The sequence below is a fragment of the Myripristis murdjan genome, chromosome 2 (assembly GCF_902150065.1).
Source record: "Myripristis murdjan chromosome 2, fMyrMur1.1, whole genome shotgun sequence".
Classification (NCBI taxonomy): Eukaryota; Metazoa; Chordata; class Actinopteri; order Holocentriformes; family Holocentridae; genus Myripristis; species Myripristis murdjan.
Genome location: NC_043981.1, coordinates 4,758,676 through 4,778,919, shown reverse-complemented (window position 1 = coordinate 4,778,919; position 20,244 = coordinate 4,758,676). Strand labels below are relative to the sequence as shown.

At 41.9% G+C, this 20,244-nt stretch overlaps 1 protein-coding gene across 10 annotated transcripts in view; it reads right to left on the bottom strand.

The window, feature by feature from the left end:
* Nucleotides 1–174: 174 nt before the first annotated feature.
* The window catches only part of abi2b (abl-interactor 2b), a 31,459-nt gene continuing 11,389 nt past the window's right edge, over nt 175–20,244 (bottom strand). For 2 of the 10 annotated variants that reach the window (XM_030074213.1, XM_030074243.1), the window contains 6 exons: nt 16,901–17,047; nt 13,734–13,858; nt 8,790–8,954; nt 6,000–6,086; nt 3,569–3,754; nt 175–3,398 (listed from right to left, as the gene is read on the bottom strand). In XM_030074213.1, coding sequence (XP_029930073.1) covers nt 3,223–3,398; nt 3,569–3,754; nt 6,000–6,086; nt 8,790–8,954; nt 13,734–13,858; nt 16,901–17,047 — 886 coding nt within the window. In that variant the 3' untranslated portion in view covers nt 175–3,222. The remainder of the gene's footprint in view (nt 3,399–3,568; nt 3,755–5,999; nt 6,087–8,789; nt 8,955–13,733; nt 13,859–16,900; nt 17,048–20,244) is intronic. The other 8 variants (XM_030074220.1, XM_030074250.1, XM_030074227.1 and 5 more) reach the window with 5 other exon arrangements.

Genomic DNA, 20,244 nt, shown 5'->3' with positions numbered 1-20,244 from the left:
TAACTGGAAAAAAGAATGAAGAAGCAGAAGGTGGTTGACAAAACAGAGGAACTGTTTGAAGGTTGTTGTTTTTTTTTTTTAATGGTTTCATGAATCTGGCCCTGAACTTTGTTCCCATCACTGGCTCTAACTTGTATATAATACAAAACAGGAACCAAGAGATTACTACACCAATAAATCTTAATAATTTTATTGTCTTTGTTCTCATGATTTTACAAATATGATACTTCTGCAATTCAACTTTAACTGTGCAACACAATGGCATTATGGACTGTTAAACTGGACATCCCGAGGGACATCTGTGATTCCAGGGAACCAGGAATCCTGCAGACAAAGGGCTTCCTGCGGGGTTTCTTAGTATTTGTTTTTAGTGTCATTGAACAATGAGTGTTACAGAATAACAGAGTCAAGATCAGCTTATTTTGTCAGTTTCAAATCTAGATTTGCCACCTGCCGGGTTTCTTCGTTCACAGGATTCACTGGTTATCTTACACACACGATTTTTTTTTCACCACTGACGTTAATGACGGCTCCTCTGAAGGAGGAGGCGGGGCCCTTGCCCCGGACGTGGGATCGCAGTAAAGTTGTACAGTCTCTTTGGATGAGGCTTGTGGTACCTGGTCAGAGTTGCAGGGCTGCTCGTCTTTTTAGAATGGGTGATCTTCGCCACGAAGGTTTGGGACACCAGTACAGATAAGAACAATGGCATGCAAGACTCACATACAGACCCACTTTGTTTTGTTTTTTTCTTAACAGAAAATAAAGATTCTGACATACATACAAGCACTGAGCCCTCGGCAACACCCAACAGCCAAGCATATTTGAAAATTTAGTAGCTGTGTTTAAATCCTGCACAGAGGACACACGGCGCCTCCGACTGATCCGACGGCATTACAAGTATCGGGGGCTCGCGACGGACCATTTCAACACAACGGCTGGCTTTTCATAATCAATAAGTCCTGTACTGAGGACAATAGTACATCTCACATTTATATTATTTCATCTCAGTTACTCTACACCTTTTAACTACAAATGTATGTGCTTTCGATTTAAAATAACTCGAGGAAAACGGAAAGAAAAAGATCTGTAGTTTAACGATAAACCCACCCCACTCTGGCCAAATTTATTGCAAATATAATGAAGTGATAACCTTTGAAACAGCAACACACACTTCAATATGGCACAAGCATCTTAGAAATGACCTAAATGCATCGTCGTCATTGTGGGTGAATATCAAAAACCAAACCAAGAACCACACCATATCTAAAAATATTAAGACATTAATCATCAGTAGAGCAGAAAAGAAAAAAAAAAAGGTTTCGTTTTTTGGATTTTTTTTCTTTTTCTTTTTCCTCATTAAAACATGCAGTCTGCCGCTCTGCAAGCAAAACTCAATTCTGGACCCCTTGGTTCAAAAACAAAAACTGAAAAAATAAACACCTCCAGGTAGCAGGAGGGGAGATGAAAAAGAAAGCAAAATATTTTTGTCTTTTGTCTTGGATGCATATGAACACTGCAAATGAGTGGCCTGGAAGTCTAGCTTCATAAGTTCAGCTAATATACTTGTATAATTCATCACAGGGAGCTGCAGAGGCAGTAACTTAAGACTTCAAAATCCAGGTCATTGTGCAAGTGAGGCTCCGACGCACACTCCTTTATTCTGGGGGCTCCAGGACGATCTGCCCTGCCCTGAAAACACTGGCCAGCAAAGTGAGGCATGTGGAGACCAGAGTCGCCCTGACAGGTTCAACCCTGGACTGAAGAGGAGTTTCATCTGACCAAACTGTCCCACAGGAAACATCGGCTTCTTCTAAATAACCCAATTAAGCATCTAATCAAAAACAAGAAAACATCTGATCATTCTACCTAACTTCGAAAAAAAAAAAAAACCCTTCTTTTTCAAGATGACTGAATTTACTCTAAAAAAAAAAATAGAATAAATTTACTTATCATAGATGATCGAATTAATACAGAAAAATAAAGAAAAAACATTAGCCTATTGCAGATGATTGAATAAACTCTTAAAAAAAAAAAAAACATTAGCTCATTCCGGATGATAGAACTGAAAAAAAAAAAAAAAAATACAAAAAATTTGCTTATTCCAGATGCTCGAATTAACTCTTGAAAAAAAAGCTTATTCTAGATGATCCAACTGATAACTGAAAATGAGAAAATAGTTTAAAAAATGATAAAAAAAAAAAAAAAAGGGGAGAGAAAACATTTGCTCATTCCAGATGATCATAATAGGTAAAAAAAAAAAATAATAATACCAATAATAAAAAAGAAAACAAGGTGACCTATATTTAGAGCAATCTCGGGGCTCTTGATAACATTTGCTTTCAGACGCGTGTGACCCACTTCAGCCCTGGCTTGTGTGTGTGTCACTTTAAGACATTTAAATATGTGCTTATCTCAGTGAACGTCAGCTTTGGCACACTCCCAGCCGAGCTAGCCAACCAAAACTCGCGACTTTACTTGGTCTGTCGAGTACGGAAACTACTGTCTTCACCCGAGGATATCACCACTGTCATTGTTTCGTTACACCTTTCGAGATATATATATATATATATATATGTATATATATATTTAGAGAGAGAGAGAGAAACATCTGCAATCTAAAACGTCTCTGTAGTGTCAGGAGAAAATGTACATACTTGAGAAGGCGTTCTCTTCCAGCCCTTGTTGTCTCAAGGGCAGCGAGCGGGAAAACCTGGCTGAAAGATCCTCCCAACAGCCTCGTCTGCCTGCTCACAATATATCCCACTACATAATCAAAATAAATATTGCTCAAAAATAAGGGCAAACTGGTTATTCAATAAAAAAAAAAAAAAAGAAGAAAATGAAGCAAAATAAATCATGTGGCCTCATATCGAAACACAAAATCTCCCGGAATACAATAAATCCAACACCGTCCAGTCCTCTTCAGTCAAATAAAGGAATAAAGAAAGAAATATTACAGGGAAGGATATATCTAGAGTAGTGGTTGTTGTACAATGGCGACTATGTCGAGAGAATGACCGGGCGTCAGTTTGTCATGTTTTTAAAAACTTCTTCCTTCCCCCCGTCTCTTTTCTCTTCTCTCCGCCCGGAAGTGATCATGCTCTGTCTGATCAAAGTCTTTGACCTTTTTAACCTTTAACCCCGTGGTTTCCCTCCCTCCCTCCCCTCCCCGTCCTCCTCCTTGTCCCGTCGGGGGATGGGGGTGAGATGGGGGCGGGGTGTTCAGTCGGCGTAGTGCATGATGGACTCGACGTAGTTGCCAGGGAAGAGGCCCGTGGTGCCGCTCATCACGCCCTCGTACCAGCCGTCGTCGTTCTTCTTGATCACGTAGATGATGGCGCCCTCCTGGAACGAGAGCTCGTCCTCTTTGTCCCGGGTGTAGTCGTAGATCGCCACAACTAGAGGAGCGGGAAGAAATGAGGAAGCCAGAGGTTAAACTCAGTTTCTTACATGTTTTTCTCACAACAATCATTTAGTTTATTTATCAGAATAATAAATTAGAAATGGCCATAAGTGTTCCTGTTTAGAAAAGTGTTTAAGGCTGGGTTTGTCCTGGGTGATGTCGGACCTTTCTCCAGGTAGGAGCGCGGGGCCCAGGGCGGGTCCTCCTCTGCGTATGGGTCGCTGTATTCCACCACGGCCGACTCCTCCTCGTCCTCATCGTCCTCGTAGTCCTCCGGCGGCGGAGGGGGCGGGGTGGGCTCCTCGAACACCGGCTCCTCTGCGGGCGGAGGGGGCGGCGGCACGTCGGAGACTACCGGAAGATCGAGACCACCAATTAGAAGCGAGGGAAGCCAAGCCAAATAAAATGCCACTGACGAGAGACACTGAGGACTGACTGGCATTCCCATGCAGGTGAGGCAGGACCAGGAAGTGCAGGCTGCATGCTCGTGTGTTGAGACGACATTGATACAGCTTAGCAACTGGGTACACACACCAGACCACGCACGGATTCCACACTCACTATGGGATATTCTGCCACCAGCTTTTCTTCACAGATCAATGCCATGTTGACGACTAGGGATGTGCATTCTGGCTAATTTCACTGGCGTTTAAAGAGTTTTGTAAACAACTACATCACACGTAAAATACATTTTTTTGTCTTCAGAAAATAGGTCCCACTTAAGACTACATATGTCTATATAGACGTGTGTTTGTGTGTGTACTGTAATAGCTATTTTAAAGTCTTGGTCAAATATGGCAGTAAGTAAAGACGTTTGAAATGTGATGCAATTAAAAAAAAAAAAAAAACATAAAAAGAAAACAGTTGCCTATATAACATTATAGAAAAAAAATCATAATCTAGCTTGTTGGAAAGTTGCATTTTATTTAGAAGAATCTAAACCATAGCAAATTTTAAAACATAAAACAACTGGTATTTCTGGTGCCAAAGGGCAGGACCAGTAACGTCTGCATGTGTGGTCGACGAGTCTCACAGGTCTTTGACATTCAAACTATTCTGTACTGACAGGATTTACTTTCCTACACAAGCAGGACCACAACGTCTCAGCATTTCAATGGAAAAGCAAAGGATGCTGACCCTCCATGATAAACCACAGCAGCACAACCAGGTAAAGAACAGCACGGTGGGAAATAAAGAACTACTTATACACTGGGTGACCAAAGCTTGATCCAACATGCATTTGTGTGAAGGTGAAATCACTTGCAGGACAAACAGGAGAACAACATGCACACGAACATGCTCATCTCATTTTCAAATCATGCCTTCAGTCTGGAAGGACATTTTTCATCTTGATAACGGTCAACCACCAATTTTTGCTGCCAAAGGGACCTGACTGCCACCCACTCCCTTGTTTTGAAAAATGTGCTCAAAACTCAAAGTTTGAGGTTTTCCATACTTTTCAGATACAATACAAGGTACAATTACCTTGATGGCAGAGACGCCTGGTGCTGACATTTCTCAAAATTACCACAGCATTCCCCATAAACCTTGTTACTTTCATATCACAAAAACATTTTTTATATACTTTGGTCAAAGCACTTCTCTCTCATTTTGACTGAAGAGGAAAAATATCTTGTAATTATGTTTTACACCAGCTTCTCACTTTATCTGCTGCTGCCAGAAACTGTGGAGCCTTTAGCTCTGTCAGCTCTGGAGGTCCAGCCCCCTCTTCCTGTTTTGTGCAGTAGAGCAACGTATGTTTCTGCTGTGGATCAATACATATCTCCCGAGGAGTATCTCCTGTCAAATCCGACCAAGTGAAACAATGCAGAATGCAGTGTAGACACAAATGGCGGTCCGTCTTCTTGACAGTGGTCTCATTTGTTCATGGAAATAGCCTTATCTCAAAAATAGCAGTACCGATTTATAGACGTTAAAAGACTAAATATAGCACCTTCAATTCAGGCTTTGACTATCAGCATATCTGAGAGCTCTGAAAATCAGTTTAAAAAATAAACGAGCAACAAAAACGTGGTGAGATGTGTGTCTATGAAAACATTAAGGTGCCCGATGTAGTTTCCCTTGCAAACAGACTTTTTTTTAAATTTTTTTTTTTTTTTTTTGTTCACGATCAAAATTTCTCACCAAGTCACCTTTATTCTTTACTCCTGAGCGCACTTGTTATCTTATAAAGACATCTTCAACTTTCTGCATTGTTTTCACTGGTGTGCTGCAGCGCCATTAGGGTGTCAAACTAAACTGAGTGTCTTTAAATGTCCTGTCCTGTTTCCAACATTAAAACAGGGCAAAGTAGACCCAGGTGATGTTTCTTTGCCTCCGGGGCCTGAATTTTCAAGAATGTCCCTGATTAAAATTCATAATCAAGACACAGAGAGGTAGGGGGGAGAAAAATGATGAATCTGGTGACAGTGGACCCAAGGCTGAGCTGACATTGGAGGTTGACCGGCTGAGAAAATATTCGGCCAAAGGGAACAAATCACCGACAGTGACGTCCCCCATGGGAGGGCGGGGGGGTGTGCGGTCGTAAACGGGTTGAGGGCATGCAGAGGGAGGGAGGAGCTAAAAAGCCACTTACTGGTCTCCTGAACTCGGGCCACAAAGCCCATCAGAGGCAGCTGGGGGGTGATCTGCATGGAGGGGGGAGGGGGCGCGAGCGGGCCTGCTACCACCAAACACCACGAATACACGGGGAGAATGAAGCAAGATGGAGCAGGACGGACAGAGCAGGAACATAGAAATGACAAAATATGAGGTTAGAATAACAATGAGGACAGAGTAGAAAAGACAAAGATGCAGTAGTAGTGTGGCAAAGACATCAAATAGTGCAGAGCAGAAATTATTTGAGCACAGAGCTGAGGAGCGTGTTGCTGCCACTCGTCACGCCGCAGTGGGAGCTCCTCCATTACAGGAGGACCGCAGGTACAATTCTGTGGATTTGCAGGCTGCGCCTGCATCCGTTTGGAAAGTGCATGAAACTTTTTATAAACTGACGATCGGTGACTGTCACTGGAGTCGTTTGTACAGATCCACAGAATTTACAAGACTTTTTTTTTTTTTTTTTTTTTTTTAAATATTGCTCCAGAGCCTTTCCCTGTACAAACATGTTTCCTTTTGTGTGTCATACTATGTACAAGGTGTCTACAGGTGATCAGTTAAATATAAGAGAAACTGTAATGCAATTTTCGACTGATTTTTGGACAGATCATCTTTTTCTTACTCAAATATGCACTGCAGGTTTGTATGAAGGTAAGTAAGATATACTGAGGGTCAGTTTTAGTTAGAAATGTGGCATGCAATTAGATAATTCTATGAACTGTCTCCATTCCTGCAGCAGTTTGCTGTCTAACAAAGGAGAGTTTTCCCACAGAACTGGGACAGGCAAGTCCAAGGATTTTCTTAGATTTCTCTCTACAGGTGAGTAACACAGGCTGAGTATAAAGTGGGAGGCAGGTAAATGCAGCAGGTCAGTGTAAAGGACTGGTTTAGCTTCAATAGGCTGAGATTTTGAGAACATCAGAAAGACTGACTGATGCAGGACTTGACTCATTTTGACAAATTAATAAATGAAATTAGATCAAATGATTATTTTGAAATTTAGAACTCCTAAATGAAAATTTGAGACTAATTACTTTTCAGGGCAAATTTTTATTTTAAAAATGAACTTAAAGTAATTATAATACTTTTCAGGGACCTGCAGACACCCTGTATATAGATTAGTGACTGACAAATTTGTCTAACAGCACAGCAAAACCAATATGTGCAACATACAGGCTGAATGTAATGCAGTCCCAATTTTTGGCCTTAAAAGTGACGCAGATTCCCAAGCTCCACAGAAAAGCACTGATCTCAGAGTCACAAAATTGTCCTGTCAAGTGTTATTTCAGGTCCTTCCATTTCAATCTGAATCCATTTGTTTGACGAAAATTAAAGATTTTTGGACCCCGAGGGTAACAGTGGTGTGCTTGGGAAACCAATTAGAATCCACTCCAGCAAATACAGAAATACAGGACTACAGGATTCATTTTTGCATTAAGACTGAGAGACAAATACAAAAATATCTGCTCTTCTGCTAAAATTATGCCACGCTTGAGAGGACAAACACTGAGAATAGTATAGGAACGACATAAAAATAGCATAGAATGGACAACATGTGGGAAAAGCATTATAATGATAACATAAACATAATCACATGTTCATATCATTTTGAAGTAAGCTGTTGTTTTCATCTCACCTGAACACATTTGTATTTTTCTCCACTGCATTTTAAAACATATTTTGTTACTTTTTAAAAATCATTTCAAGTTCCATTACATGATTGAAATAGACCGAGAGTGAGAAAGAGTGCGAGAGAGAGCTAGAGAGAAAGAGAAAGGAGGAGGTAAAGTTTGTCGAGGCAGAGTGAAGCTGATAGGAAATGACAAGAGAACCAAAACAGACAGGAGATCTTTTCATAAAAGATGCAGATACAGGACAGACAGCAGAGTCGACCCTCGTGCTCTGCTCCCTCTCAAACACACAGACTTGGAGAAAAGCTGGACTCCGTTTCCAGGGGATGTGAGAATGCATTATTTAAACCTATCAAGACCAGCAACAAACACCACCAAACATGAAAAAGAAACCCTATTTATCCTCAGGTATGTCTGTGGGTTTATACAGCAGTCATCTAGGCAGACCAAGGGCATTCTTGCGATGAGAAATGCAGGTTTGGAAAATGTAAATTAAGGAGCATCAGTTGTAAAACTGATTTCCTCATGGAAAAATAAATACTGGAGGTAGCTCTATGAAATTTGCCCCGATCACTGTTCTGTCCCCCTAGTACCATGAATGCCACATGGGTTTGGATAAAACTTCAGGGCATGACGCATCTCTCTCACCCGTTTTCAGTCCTGCACTGGCTGGCCTCAAGGAGAAACAATGCTTAAGTCTCTGTACATCATGTAAACTATACTGGATGTAAATGAAAGGATCCTCTTCTTGCCCTTTTACTGCAATGTGGAAACCAAAAACATGAGGTATCATTTTTTGGTACACATTTACTTGCTGTCCCACTGCAATGCTGCATGATTCATGGCAACATGCTGTCTTTTACTCTAATTTACTTAGAAAATGCAGAACTTACTACAGTAGAAAGTTAAGTATGGTTATAGTTTTCAGTCACTTAAGTAAGCCAAACCTCTTCTTCAACTTCTTCTGCATGGTTGTTTAAAGTCTATGCTTTTTTATGCTTTATCTTTAACAGCATTCAAAAACAAAACCAATTTAGGATACAAGCCTCATGACCACTGGTTCCTTGAAAAGATTTACGAACAACAGTGTTTTCAGTGTTCCTGTGAAACATTTCTGGACGGTGAAAGCTGCCCAGTACCTTGGTTGGGGTTGAAGTGGGGTCCGCCGTTCAGCTGGCTCTGGTTGTGGGCCAGGTTGGGCTGGCCAGTGACGGAGGAGGGCCGGCGGTACGGCAGGGAGCCCCCTACTGGTGGGTTCTGGGGCTGCTGTGCCGGGCGGTTCATGCTGTAGAACTGAGGAGGACCTGGGACAGGTAAACACCAGGGGGCAGCAGAGAGTGCTTTAACAAGGCAGGGAGCAGAGGGTTTTTTCCCCCCACTGGTGTCCTAAACAAAATCTCTCTCCTAGTCTATCCTTCAATTTCACAGCACTTTAAACTTTAAAGAAAGAAATATGTCTGACTTACAGAAATGCCTCTGAATTACTGTATACACACCATTATTTTCAGTTGATCTTTTTTCTTGTATCAATGCCAAAATTAATGATAAATGCACATTACAAGTTTCCAAAGCCCAAGGTCTTCAAGTTGTTTAGTATGACCAGCAGCCAAAAGAAAGAAAAAAAAGTTTTCATTTCATAATAAAAAAACAGAGAAAAAAATATTTTTACTTGAAAAATGACAAATGATTCAGCTAATTTCATATCAAAACTGAAACTGAATTTCCGCCAATTGACTAATTGATTTATGAGGCATTTGTTTCAGTGCTACACACATTACTCAATAACCACCAAGCAATGGGTCCTTAGCTGTGAATATTTGCTGGTAATGATAAGATACCAAAGCAGCTACTTGAGCAGTTTTTTAACGAGCATGTTAATGGCTCGAAAATGCTCCAAATTTATGGCTAAACAAACGAGCTCCATCAGCAGACACAGCAAAGCAAAACCATTAACAAGCTACGGTTACTGCTGCAGTCCCTAGTCATTAGTCACTGACAAATGTGTATACGAAGCATTACTGTAACTGAACCATATTTCATCCTGATCGGCTCCAACATTACATAAAATCTTTCATTACACACAGTCTAACCCAAAAAGACTGCTGATTAACTGTAAAAACTGTGAAAATATAGTAGCATCTGAGAATATCAACCAATATCTGACAGAGCCTGAAAAGAGAGGATCATGGAAATGCAGCACACTAATAAATAATAAATAAAATTTATGTCACTAATAGCAGTGCAAGATAAAGAAACTGAGACTGAACCAGGGCAGGAGACTAACCCTTCCACCAAGCAGCTGCAGTGACTGAGGGATGCCAAATATTTCATCCACTTTCATTATTGTACCAAGCAAATACATTTTTACAACATAAACTAGCCCCAGGTTGCATGTTGATCTGTCTGATGGAGTAGAATGATTTACATTCATCAAATTTAGCATTTGGCTGATGGCTGGTGTTAATTTTCCACCCTGGACAGCTGCACTGCTTGTTAAATTAATCAAATGATGCCACATCAATTCCCCAGAATATAACTTGCGGACAAGGAAGGACAGAATAAATACACACGAATGAAGACGCCACATACATTTCACCAGAAAGCTCATGCCAGTGAACATCAGAACATCATCATCAATACAAAGGCAGCAGATGAGATGCCAAGAAAAGCAGAGGGGAGCATCCAGTAGTGAGTGATGGGACGTCCCAGGGAGGTGATGGGGTCAAAGTGATCAATACTGACTGAGGTGGAGGTGATTAGGGCTGTACGTTAACCAAATTTATGACACATGAAGCAGAATTTAGACATGTTTGCACAATAGTGCCCTACAATGACTTTTCTAGACAATTTTCACTTCAGCGATTGAGTCAGGTTCTTGACTCATATTGACTAATATTGAATTTCCATGACTTACATGAATGAATTCAATGTCTTATTTTCAATACAGTGACTATAATGTGAGCACAATGGAAAATAAATATATTCAGCAAGTAGTTACTGTTGTTTTTTTTTGTTTGTTTGTTTGTTTTAATTGAAGCTTTCAAAATTCCATAATGTTCCGTAACATGTTCCTACAATTTATTAAATTTCCTGATGTAATGTCTGGAACAGAGTTTTCAACATGATTTGTAGGCTTGATATTCTTCACTCATCTACCTCAAAGCCTTCAGACACATCTTTTTCCACGCAGAAAAAAGTGCAACATGGAAATTTCACTGCTCAGTACTGCAACTGAAATCATTTTTGAGCATGTGTGCAGCCCTTTGGGAGGGGAGGTCGTTTCTGGGAGTGGGAAGAAGCGAGTAACATGGCTGTATCTGAAAGCTCACACCGCCTGGTGAAGAGTAAGAACAGACAACAACTACACTTTAATTTCATAACATGATGCACATTTATAGTGTCTGTCAACATTTGTAGTGGAGCCTTGTCTATTCTGTACAGCTCAATGGGAATGGCACTGACATTACTATGGTTAATGGTTTGATTATCTGTGTATTTCAAATGACGGAGCTTGGTAATTTGTATTGACACCGCCACAGCTGGGGGTTTAAATATCCACTGGCGCATAAAATTCTAAATATGTACAAGCTCATGATACTTTTATGGTGCAATCACACCTCTGACTGTCTTCACTGGCCCTTCAAAAAGAAAAAGGAAGCTCAGTTATTGGACAGTTCTGGTTCAATCAGTGGCCAGTTACAGTGCATTATGCTTTTGCCTCAACTCTGTTTTCCTACCTCAAGCATGTGTTTCTGTTGCAGGAAATGCCAATCTACATAGGCTAGGCTCTATTTGTCATATGAAAATGAAATATTCAATGGAAAATATGGTTGTTTTTTTTTTTTTTTTTGATAATATGCAACATGATTTCTTCATCAGTTGGAAGTTATATAAACATAATGCCTGAAGGCAGCTATTTGATGGTTACTGCACTTTTGTTTCAATTTTTTCTATGATTTTCTGTCCTCACTATGAAGCTTTTACAACAAGGTTCAGTGTGGATTTGTTTTCCAGCTCTTTTGTTAGCGTCTGTGCAAATCAAAAAGTCAGATTGTGTGTGTGAAAACAAATGCTGCACAAATCTGTTCCACTTGACATTCAGCACTGCTCCACATCCTGTGTTAAACAGCTCTTACAGCCAGACTGTCACATTTTGGGGCCGTTTACTTTAATTGGTCTGGATTACATTCTCTGTCATAACCTGTATGTTTCACATGCTACAAGCAGTTACATACTATTCTGTAATTGCCGTTTTCACAAATCTTTTATAATTTCAGACACGGTTTCGTCAGTAGGCAGTGTAAGGTGTCAGACACAGCCGGCGACACATCCTGGGTGACGACATGCGTGTGGATGGGAGATGTTTGGGTGGGCGGGCCAGATGGAGGGTGTGCAGAGGATTGGGTGAGCTCTGGAGGTCAATCCAGCCGAGACACTCACCTTGTGTGGGGGTGCCGAATGCAGCGGGGCCTGTGCTAGTGGGGGCTGCAGAGGCAGGGAGCTGGGGAGGAGGTGGGGGGACAGGCGGGACCTCTACAGGGGGGTTGGGGGCCTGTGGGGGGCCATCTAGAGTGGAGGTTGGGGGGCCGGGGTTGGTGGCAGAGGTGGTGGTGTTGGGGGGAGGCTTGGTCGTGTTGGAGGGGGCGGGGGCTGTACCTGAGGTGTCGACGTCAAGAGGGAGTGTAAAGGTAAATCAAATTTTAAAAAAAGATAAAGGAAAGGAAGGAGAAGATGGGAGAAGGAGGTCAGCACAAGATAACAGTCAGAGAGAGGAAAGGATCCTAGTAAAGCCACATCCAGGGTTCCTACACAGTCAGTTTCAAATGAGAACACTTCTTCCAGGTCTCAACTTCTTGACCAGAGTTTAAGATTTTAATTGGTGGTCAGTATGAAGTATGCCGACAGCCGCTGGACGAGACACCTGCCAACTAGGCGAGTGGTTATCAATCATACCCCAAGAGTCTGCAGATTTTCATTCCAACAAGGCTCAGTCTTTTTTTCAACAGTGGCTGTCCATGACTTTTCTATGACTTCTCCACAAATATTAGCTTCAAGGTGTAACTGTGCAAAACTGTCAAGAGTCGATTGACATGAGGACCCTTAAAAATCAACAGACTGACTTACTGAGACGTGATGTGCTCATTCCACATCTGTCAGGCTAAGTGTAAAGAGTCCGCACTTCAATCGATCCTTGGTCATCTTTCAAAGCGTATCTTTAATCTCTGTGACCAGATGAGACTATGTTTGAAAACTGCCACTAACCTGTTTTTTACCTCCATTTATCACGAAAAATCGGCATATGTCAAATAATGTTCATAAGCCTGGGTAAAATAAATGGGTGATAGACAGGCACACTGCTACTGTTTTAGTTTTTAAATCTCAGCCCAAGCTGAAACATACAATTTGCAAATGATCTGACCAAAACTGTGGATGGTATTTATTCACACCTTCATTTTCAACTCTCTTACAAACTGATTCATGAATATAAATACAATAGAAATCATAAAGTGCCAGCACAATGGCTCCACACTTTTTCTTTTGTCTTTGACAGAATTGATGCTGCTTTAATCAGATTTCCAGAAATGTTCCGCAACTTTTTCAGAGAATGGACATTTTATTTTAAAATGTACTCACTTCCAGGTGTTTTATTAATGCATGAATGTTTTTAACCAATCACTACAGCGGCTGAATCTACTGATCATTTTGTCCCTTTCAGGCTCAAGTTGTGCTATTCAGTGGCACTGCTGCTCTCGTGTTTTGAGATCAGATTGGAAAACCGTGTCATTTGATAGCAGATTATTATTTCCAACAAATGAAATGTGACAAAAGGCAGCTACTCTATAACTATGAAAAATGACAAGTACTAGCAGTCAAGGCAGCAGTACTAGGAGTCAAACATCTTCCAAACATTTCCAAGACTTGTTCAAGGCCAAGAAAAAATCAAATTAATTTCAGACTTTTCCAGGCTTGTGTAGGAACCCGGGGGATTGAAAAGAGATTAGTCAAGATTAATTACACTTGTCTCAAGTGGCACCAAGCTACTACAGCCTCTGCTTGAGAAGAAAACAGGAAGTGGCCGTTACCTGGGAAGGCAGTGGGTGGGGCTGGGGTCGGCACGGCGATAGGCACGCCCACACTGCCGCTGCCGCTGTTCTCTCGGCTGCTGCTGCGACTGCTGCTGGGGTGGCTGCCTCCGCTGCTCCCACTGCTGACGGCAGGGCAGCACACACACGTCAGACTGCATACACACTTACACACACTCCGTCATACACACACACCTCCAGTAAACACCGCAGATCTGTGGCTGCACTGCGCTGGCCTTCAATTTCATATTAAAACCTTCCTACGTTAGAAGGGTTTCCTCTCACTGAATGCAATGCATCCATTCTGGTAAAGTGTTGTTGCCTGAAATTCAGTCAATGATTCTTAATTTTCACAAAATATGCTGTAATGTAGGAGAGTCTTAAGATGACTCCCTCCATTAATAGTAAACTATACTGTGCTTTACTTTTTATGCCATGTGTTGTTTTCCTCCAAACGGCAGATTTCTCATTATCTCCACCCGTGGAGTTGGACAGAGGTGTTGTTTCCCCCAAATTCTTTTTGTCTGTCTTTTGGCAGGATATCTCAAAAATAATTGGCCGGATTTGCACCAAACTTTGTGGAAAAGCTGCCTCTGGGGCAAGGAAGAAGTGGTTAACTTTTATAGGAAAATTCCAGCCTAGAACACATTAACACTATTTAAAGCCTTGGACTGAGGGGGTTTACATTACGTTTCTGGTACCGTTTTGCTGTTTAATGTTGTATTTCTGCGGCTAATGAGCCAAAAGGGAATTCACTGACATTGCTGGGAGATATTCTCAGCAGCTACTATGCGGTTTAATGAGAAAAATAAATAACTCTTCTCATCTAAAAGAGAAAAGTTTGCTTTCAGGTTTCAGAGTCAAAAATAAAAGTATAATGGATTGTTTGTGGACTAAATGATTTGTAGCGATGCTAAAAAAAAAACAAAAAAAAAAAACAAAGGGAGAAATCCAGCACAGAAGAGGGAGAGCTCACCTCTCTCTCCCATTAAACTCCATTATAGCTGCAGTGTGTATCGTATGTGTATCGTATTTGAAAAACAGAATTAAAACACCTGAAAACTTCAAAACTGCACCATAAACACAATGCATGTTATCAATCCAAACAGTGTTCATGTGTGTAAGGGTGGTGCACTTTCTTTCACACTGACTGGCCAAATGGGAACAAGTTGGTGTGCATGGCTTCTCTTAAATACATGTAACATGATTTTGACGGTTGTTGGCAGACTCCCCCATTACTGGCCCAATGAAAAAGCAAACGTCCAATGAAGAGCTCATTGTTTTAAATGCATTTTTCCTGACACTTCCAGTGGGTAAAGAGCATCACTAATTGCCACTTGACACATTTAGCGCTGAGTGGCCACATGGTGGGGAGATAATTGGCTAAATAAAAGTGTCCATAATTTGCACAGCCATATCTCACGGCCCATTTCAGGTTAAGACACAAAAATGTGAGCATCTCCAGCAAGTAGGTAATGGGGCATGGGAAAAATATTAACTTTTGGTGCAAATCTGACATGTGGAACTGGCATATTTCGAAAATTGGATCGCACTGGCAGAGGCTTGAGCTCCGTTAAGTGCCTTCTGGTTTTGGAATGGAACTCTACATATTATTTTTTCCTTACCGTTTTGTGTTTCCAGTCACAGCAGGAAATGCAAATGCTTCATATGTTCATTTTAGCTTACATTTCCGTGAATACACACCATACGTCTTAATAAATTCTTAATTTCAAGCTTGAACCCTCAATTCTAAGTAAAATTAGGTAGAAAATCAATTTGAGGCACTTTTTTCTTAATCCATGCACAAGTCACTGTAATTATTTCAGCTGTTGAACAAACCCCTGAATTTCAAAGCTCAATTTAAGATGTATTGTCAAGAACAAATTCAGGTACTGGTTTTAGTAATTCAGCAGAAAATGCTGTTCGGCACCTGAAAACTTCTTCAGCAATTCACAGAACTCCTGATTTTTTTTCAGGGTCCAATTAGAAAAATGTTAAAATTAAGAGGAGCTGCTGGACATGCAGCTCAGCCAGTGCAACGCAGTTCAGTTCTGCTGAGTTCAGCGTGTTGATGTCCTGTCCCGCAGCCTGGCTTCCTACCTCTACTCCCAACCAGACTATCAACGTGCCCTCCTCAAGAGCGCTGGGTGTGTTTGCATGAGCGGTTATGCCTTTGAAATGACCATGTCACAGCAATAAAAAAAGAGCTGTAAGTCTCACCAAGGACATACGACACTGAGCTCTGACAGGTGGACCAAGCAGCAGCGACACGGGACAAAGACAGAGAAATAGAAAAACCCCATGGAAGCAGGAAGCATTGAGACACGTGTGGCAAGACTTGGTGAGACAGAAGAGAGCGCATGGCTGACAGATGGAGAAAATGAGCTGAGGATGGAGCGGTGGAGATAAAAACTCGTGCTGAGAGGAGAGTCAGGGGAAAATTTGCTTGTCTAGTCCCAGCCCAAAAAATAAAAACAAAATCAGGCGGCCAATGTTCCCTTTCTTGCACATAAGCGGAACAGATGGGTCCAACTTTCTGTGTCGCTTTTTCCCCCGAACCGATGCTTTTACCTCCACACTGGAGGTAAAAGACAGGGGAATCTATGATTATCTCTCTGTTTATAGGAAGTAAGAGTCTCATCTTTGCGAGACGAGCTGACACTGGGTTGACAGGACTGTGGGGGCGACGCTGCCTATTTAATGACTATTACCATAGGAACGTGTGTCTAGCTGTGCTAAATATGGCTCTCAATCGCTACCTCGCTCTCATTTAAAAAAAAAAAAAAAAAAATCAGTGTTCAGAGAGTAGAGCACAGAGGTGGAGCGTCTTTATAAAAAAAAAAAAAAAAAAAGTTCTCCTGGGGAGCTGGACCTGCGGGGCTGCGTGGTGCAAAAGGTTAACGTTGGTCAAATTTGTGAGGTACAAAAAAGAGGGAGGTGGGAGTAAATGTGATCACAGCTTCCAGGCGGTGCAGACAGACTGTTAAGAGGGGGGTCATTTCACACATGAAGAAGGGGCAATGCATGTTCAGAGGCTAGGTCGCATTTTAAGGAGAGGAGAGGAAGAAAAATGGGGGGAGGAGGCGGAGGAAAAAAGGGAAAAGGGGCGTGTTTTAGAAGTGTAGAAAGGCATGCTGGGAGACGGGGGGAGTGGGGGTAGGGGGTACCTGTACGTGCGGTTCCTCTGATTAACAGATGCAATGCGTGCAGGGCTCTGCTGGGGGGGCGCCATGTTGCGCGTCGGGCTCGAGACGTAGTCGTTAGGGACAACGGGCGGACGCACCGGCTCAAGCGTCCTATAGGGGGAGTGGCGCCTGCGAGAGGGTCAGGAGGAGGGGGGGAGGGGCAGGGCATCCACAGAGAAGTGTGGGGGAGGGGAAGGGGGGAAGGAGGAGGAGGAGAGCAAGAAACAAACAGGTGCAAACTTAAAAAACGGGATGTGTGACAGGTGGTGGAACATCGGGGATTGGTTAGGGTGAGTCCACAGGTGCTTCTCTGTATTTTGTCTCTTCGGGCAGACAGTGGGGCGATGTCAGGAGGACGGCTTGTGATTGCTGCTGTCAGCCAAAAGCCACACTTGTGGAAAAATAAAAAAGCAAAGGAGGAAATGAAAGAACGCCTACAGCGTAGTCTGCTGTGCTTCTATCCAAATGTCTAGCAAATTCTACAGATCGCAAAAAACATGAAAATAAATATTTGTTTTTTATCAGCTGGATTTAGGTGTCAGGGAATAACAGGCTTCCTGAGTGTAAAAACTTGCAGAATATGAATGGCTACATTCAGTTCTGGACCAGCTGAAAGCCAGACAACCTTGACTAGCACCTTGTCTGAGAGCGACAGCATGCAGGATAATTCTGGGAGGTTGTGGTGAACAGATATTTTATTAACATTTTATAATGTTAATAAAATAATGTTGACAAAATGTTAATTTGTGAAGTTTTTCCACCAATCTGTGAAATACAGACACCCAGTGACAATACAGATGGTCCCAACATAGTTATAGCAATAGGAGTTGGACATTTAGTCTAATAAATCAATTGTAATACAGCTCTGCAATGATGGACGACATTTCTCACCTCATGTGCAACAAGATACTATTTCATGAGTTAATTCTGACAAGCCCACATCACTTAACTGGACAAATCCATTTCTATCACTATTTATTACATAATTTCTCTTTACAAAAAATCATAATTGCGGAAATTTGATGAAATGTTGCCACTGTCATTCAGCTTTTCTACTTTGAAACATCTACGCCTGACGACGCTAGCCTGGGAACCAGACAGCTCTGCGAGCTCATGTTATTTGCTCTAGCAGATTGGTCTGGCCCTCCTTCCTGCTCCAACACATTTCCAGCCAACCTGGCCCAGGTCAGGTCAATCACAACTGTTTATCTAATATGGGGCGGGTTTGATACGATGACTGACAGGAGTGCCGTTGAGGCTCAATGGTCACTCAGCCCTATGTCACGTTGCTCTGACTGGTTGTAGGTCTATCCAGTTGCATCCAGAAGCATTTTGTTCTGCACCCATTGATAACTGGCCATGACTGACTATGATAAGGGCCCTTGAAATGAAAAATGAACAGGCAGATTCCAGAATAATTTGTATTTGAGAATTGGTTTAGCGATGCCAGGCTGAGACGATGTTGTGAAGTCTTACTGTGGACCTCGTTACATGCCAATTCAGTACAAATCACCCAAACCAACGTATGATAAAGGTCGATGACCAGAACATTCCATTAATTTTGTGAATTAACTTGGAAGTTTTGAAAGATACTAGAACATGCAGGGCTCTCTTCATTTTGCGATATTCTGCTGACATGCACCTGTACTGAGACAACTCAGGTGTGCCGAAGTTGTTCTTCTGTTTTTAACAAATCTGAAAGATCAAACAAAACAATGGATGTAAAACAAGCTCTACCCAAGTAAATTTGAAATGACATAATGAGCGTTTTCATGGGACTGAAGCTCATAAAACAGGGTGGCAGGGCAACTTTTCAAATACTTCCCATAACTGAAAATACGTGGGTTTGAACTGCACAATAGCTATTTGTCCTGCCAAGGTGCTCTTGAGCAACTCCATGAGCCTGCACATTTGCTCCAAGTTGCTCCAAATGAGAGTTTGCTGAACCTCCATAAAATTAAATGAAATGTAAAATTAAACTCAATTGCCGCATAAATAACTAAATTGTAAATTCACGCGAGAAGCACGATGAGGTGGCTTTTGCCCGACAGCAGCGCTCTGCTGATGATGTCCTGCGTGTTTTTGGGGAAGGGAAGAAGAAAACATAACCCTGATACTGTTGATCTAGGCCTGCAGAGATGAACTGGCATATCAATTTCCCAGCTGACATGGTGGGGTGACCCAACTCTGAGCACTGTTGCTATGGTGAAACGTTGCTATGGAAAATATGGGGCAGCCAAAAGTGGGTGTGTGGTGGGGGGGGGGTATGGGGCTGGGTCACAGATACTTGAAAGTAAAAAACAAAAACAAACAAAGGAACACAAAGTCAAAAAACAAAGCTTAAAAATATTGAGTGAGGTTAAAAAATCAAAACAAATTAAATCACAAATAAGATGTCTGCCCGTCACCACAGGCTGAGGCAGAAGGTGTGTCATGGAAGTTTGGAGCTGTGGTCGACCGGCATGCGTCTTGGAGGGACGGGAACACACACACATACACACTTGGACAAACACATATTTACACGCCTCTGAAGGTCATTATGCAGGGGCGGTTGCACACTGACACACAAATTTACTCAGGAATCCACAAACACTCCGATCTGAAGGTCATGTAGCAGGGGCGGTGACACACACACACACACACACACACAGAAGAACACAAACAGCACTTGACGCCCAGGCAGGTCCCAGGAGTGACACTGAACACAACGTTATGAGCTCAACAAGCACAAGAATTCCTGTGGGAGAAGAGATATCTTCAACAGTCAGACACACAAAAAACACGAAACATCGACACAGATAACCTTACCAGTTTGGAAAAAAGCTCTTAAACGCACAAAGCACAATATTCACCACATCATAAATATCAGAAACTCTGACCCCGGTCATTCAGAAGAATCAGAGGTGTTTGATCAGGGTGGGAAAACGCAAACGCCCTCGCCATAAAATTAGGGAAAATAAAAGTCTTGAACAATGGATTTTGCAAAAAGACGAGAACTTATTCATTTCATATGACAAATAGGTGCCTTTTTGCAAGATTCAGGGTGTGGAGTTGGCACCAATTATCAGCCTAATAGGGGTAAATTGTCTCCTCTACTGTGGCATATCAGGAACCATCATTTTAAGGTCTTATTCTGATGAGAAAATCTGGCAGTCTGGTGAAATTTATAAAGGGCACGCATTTTAATTGAACTCTTGAGTGTTTACTCTTATTAGTTTGGTTTATTTGGCCAGGTGAAAGCAATGTCATTAAAACTCATTTGGCACCAAATAACCTGAAAATGTTTCAGTCCTCTACGGAGAGAAATGCAATGAGGTTCTTTCAGA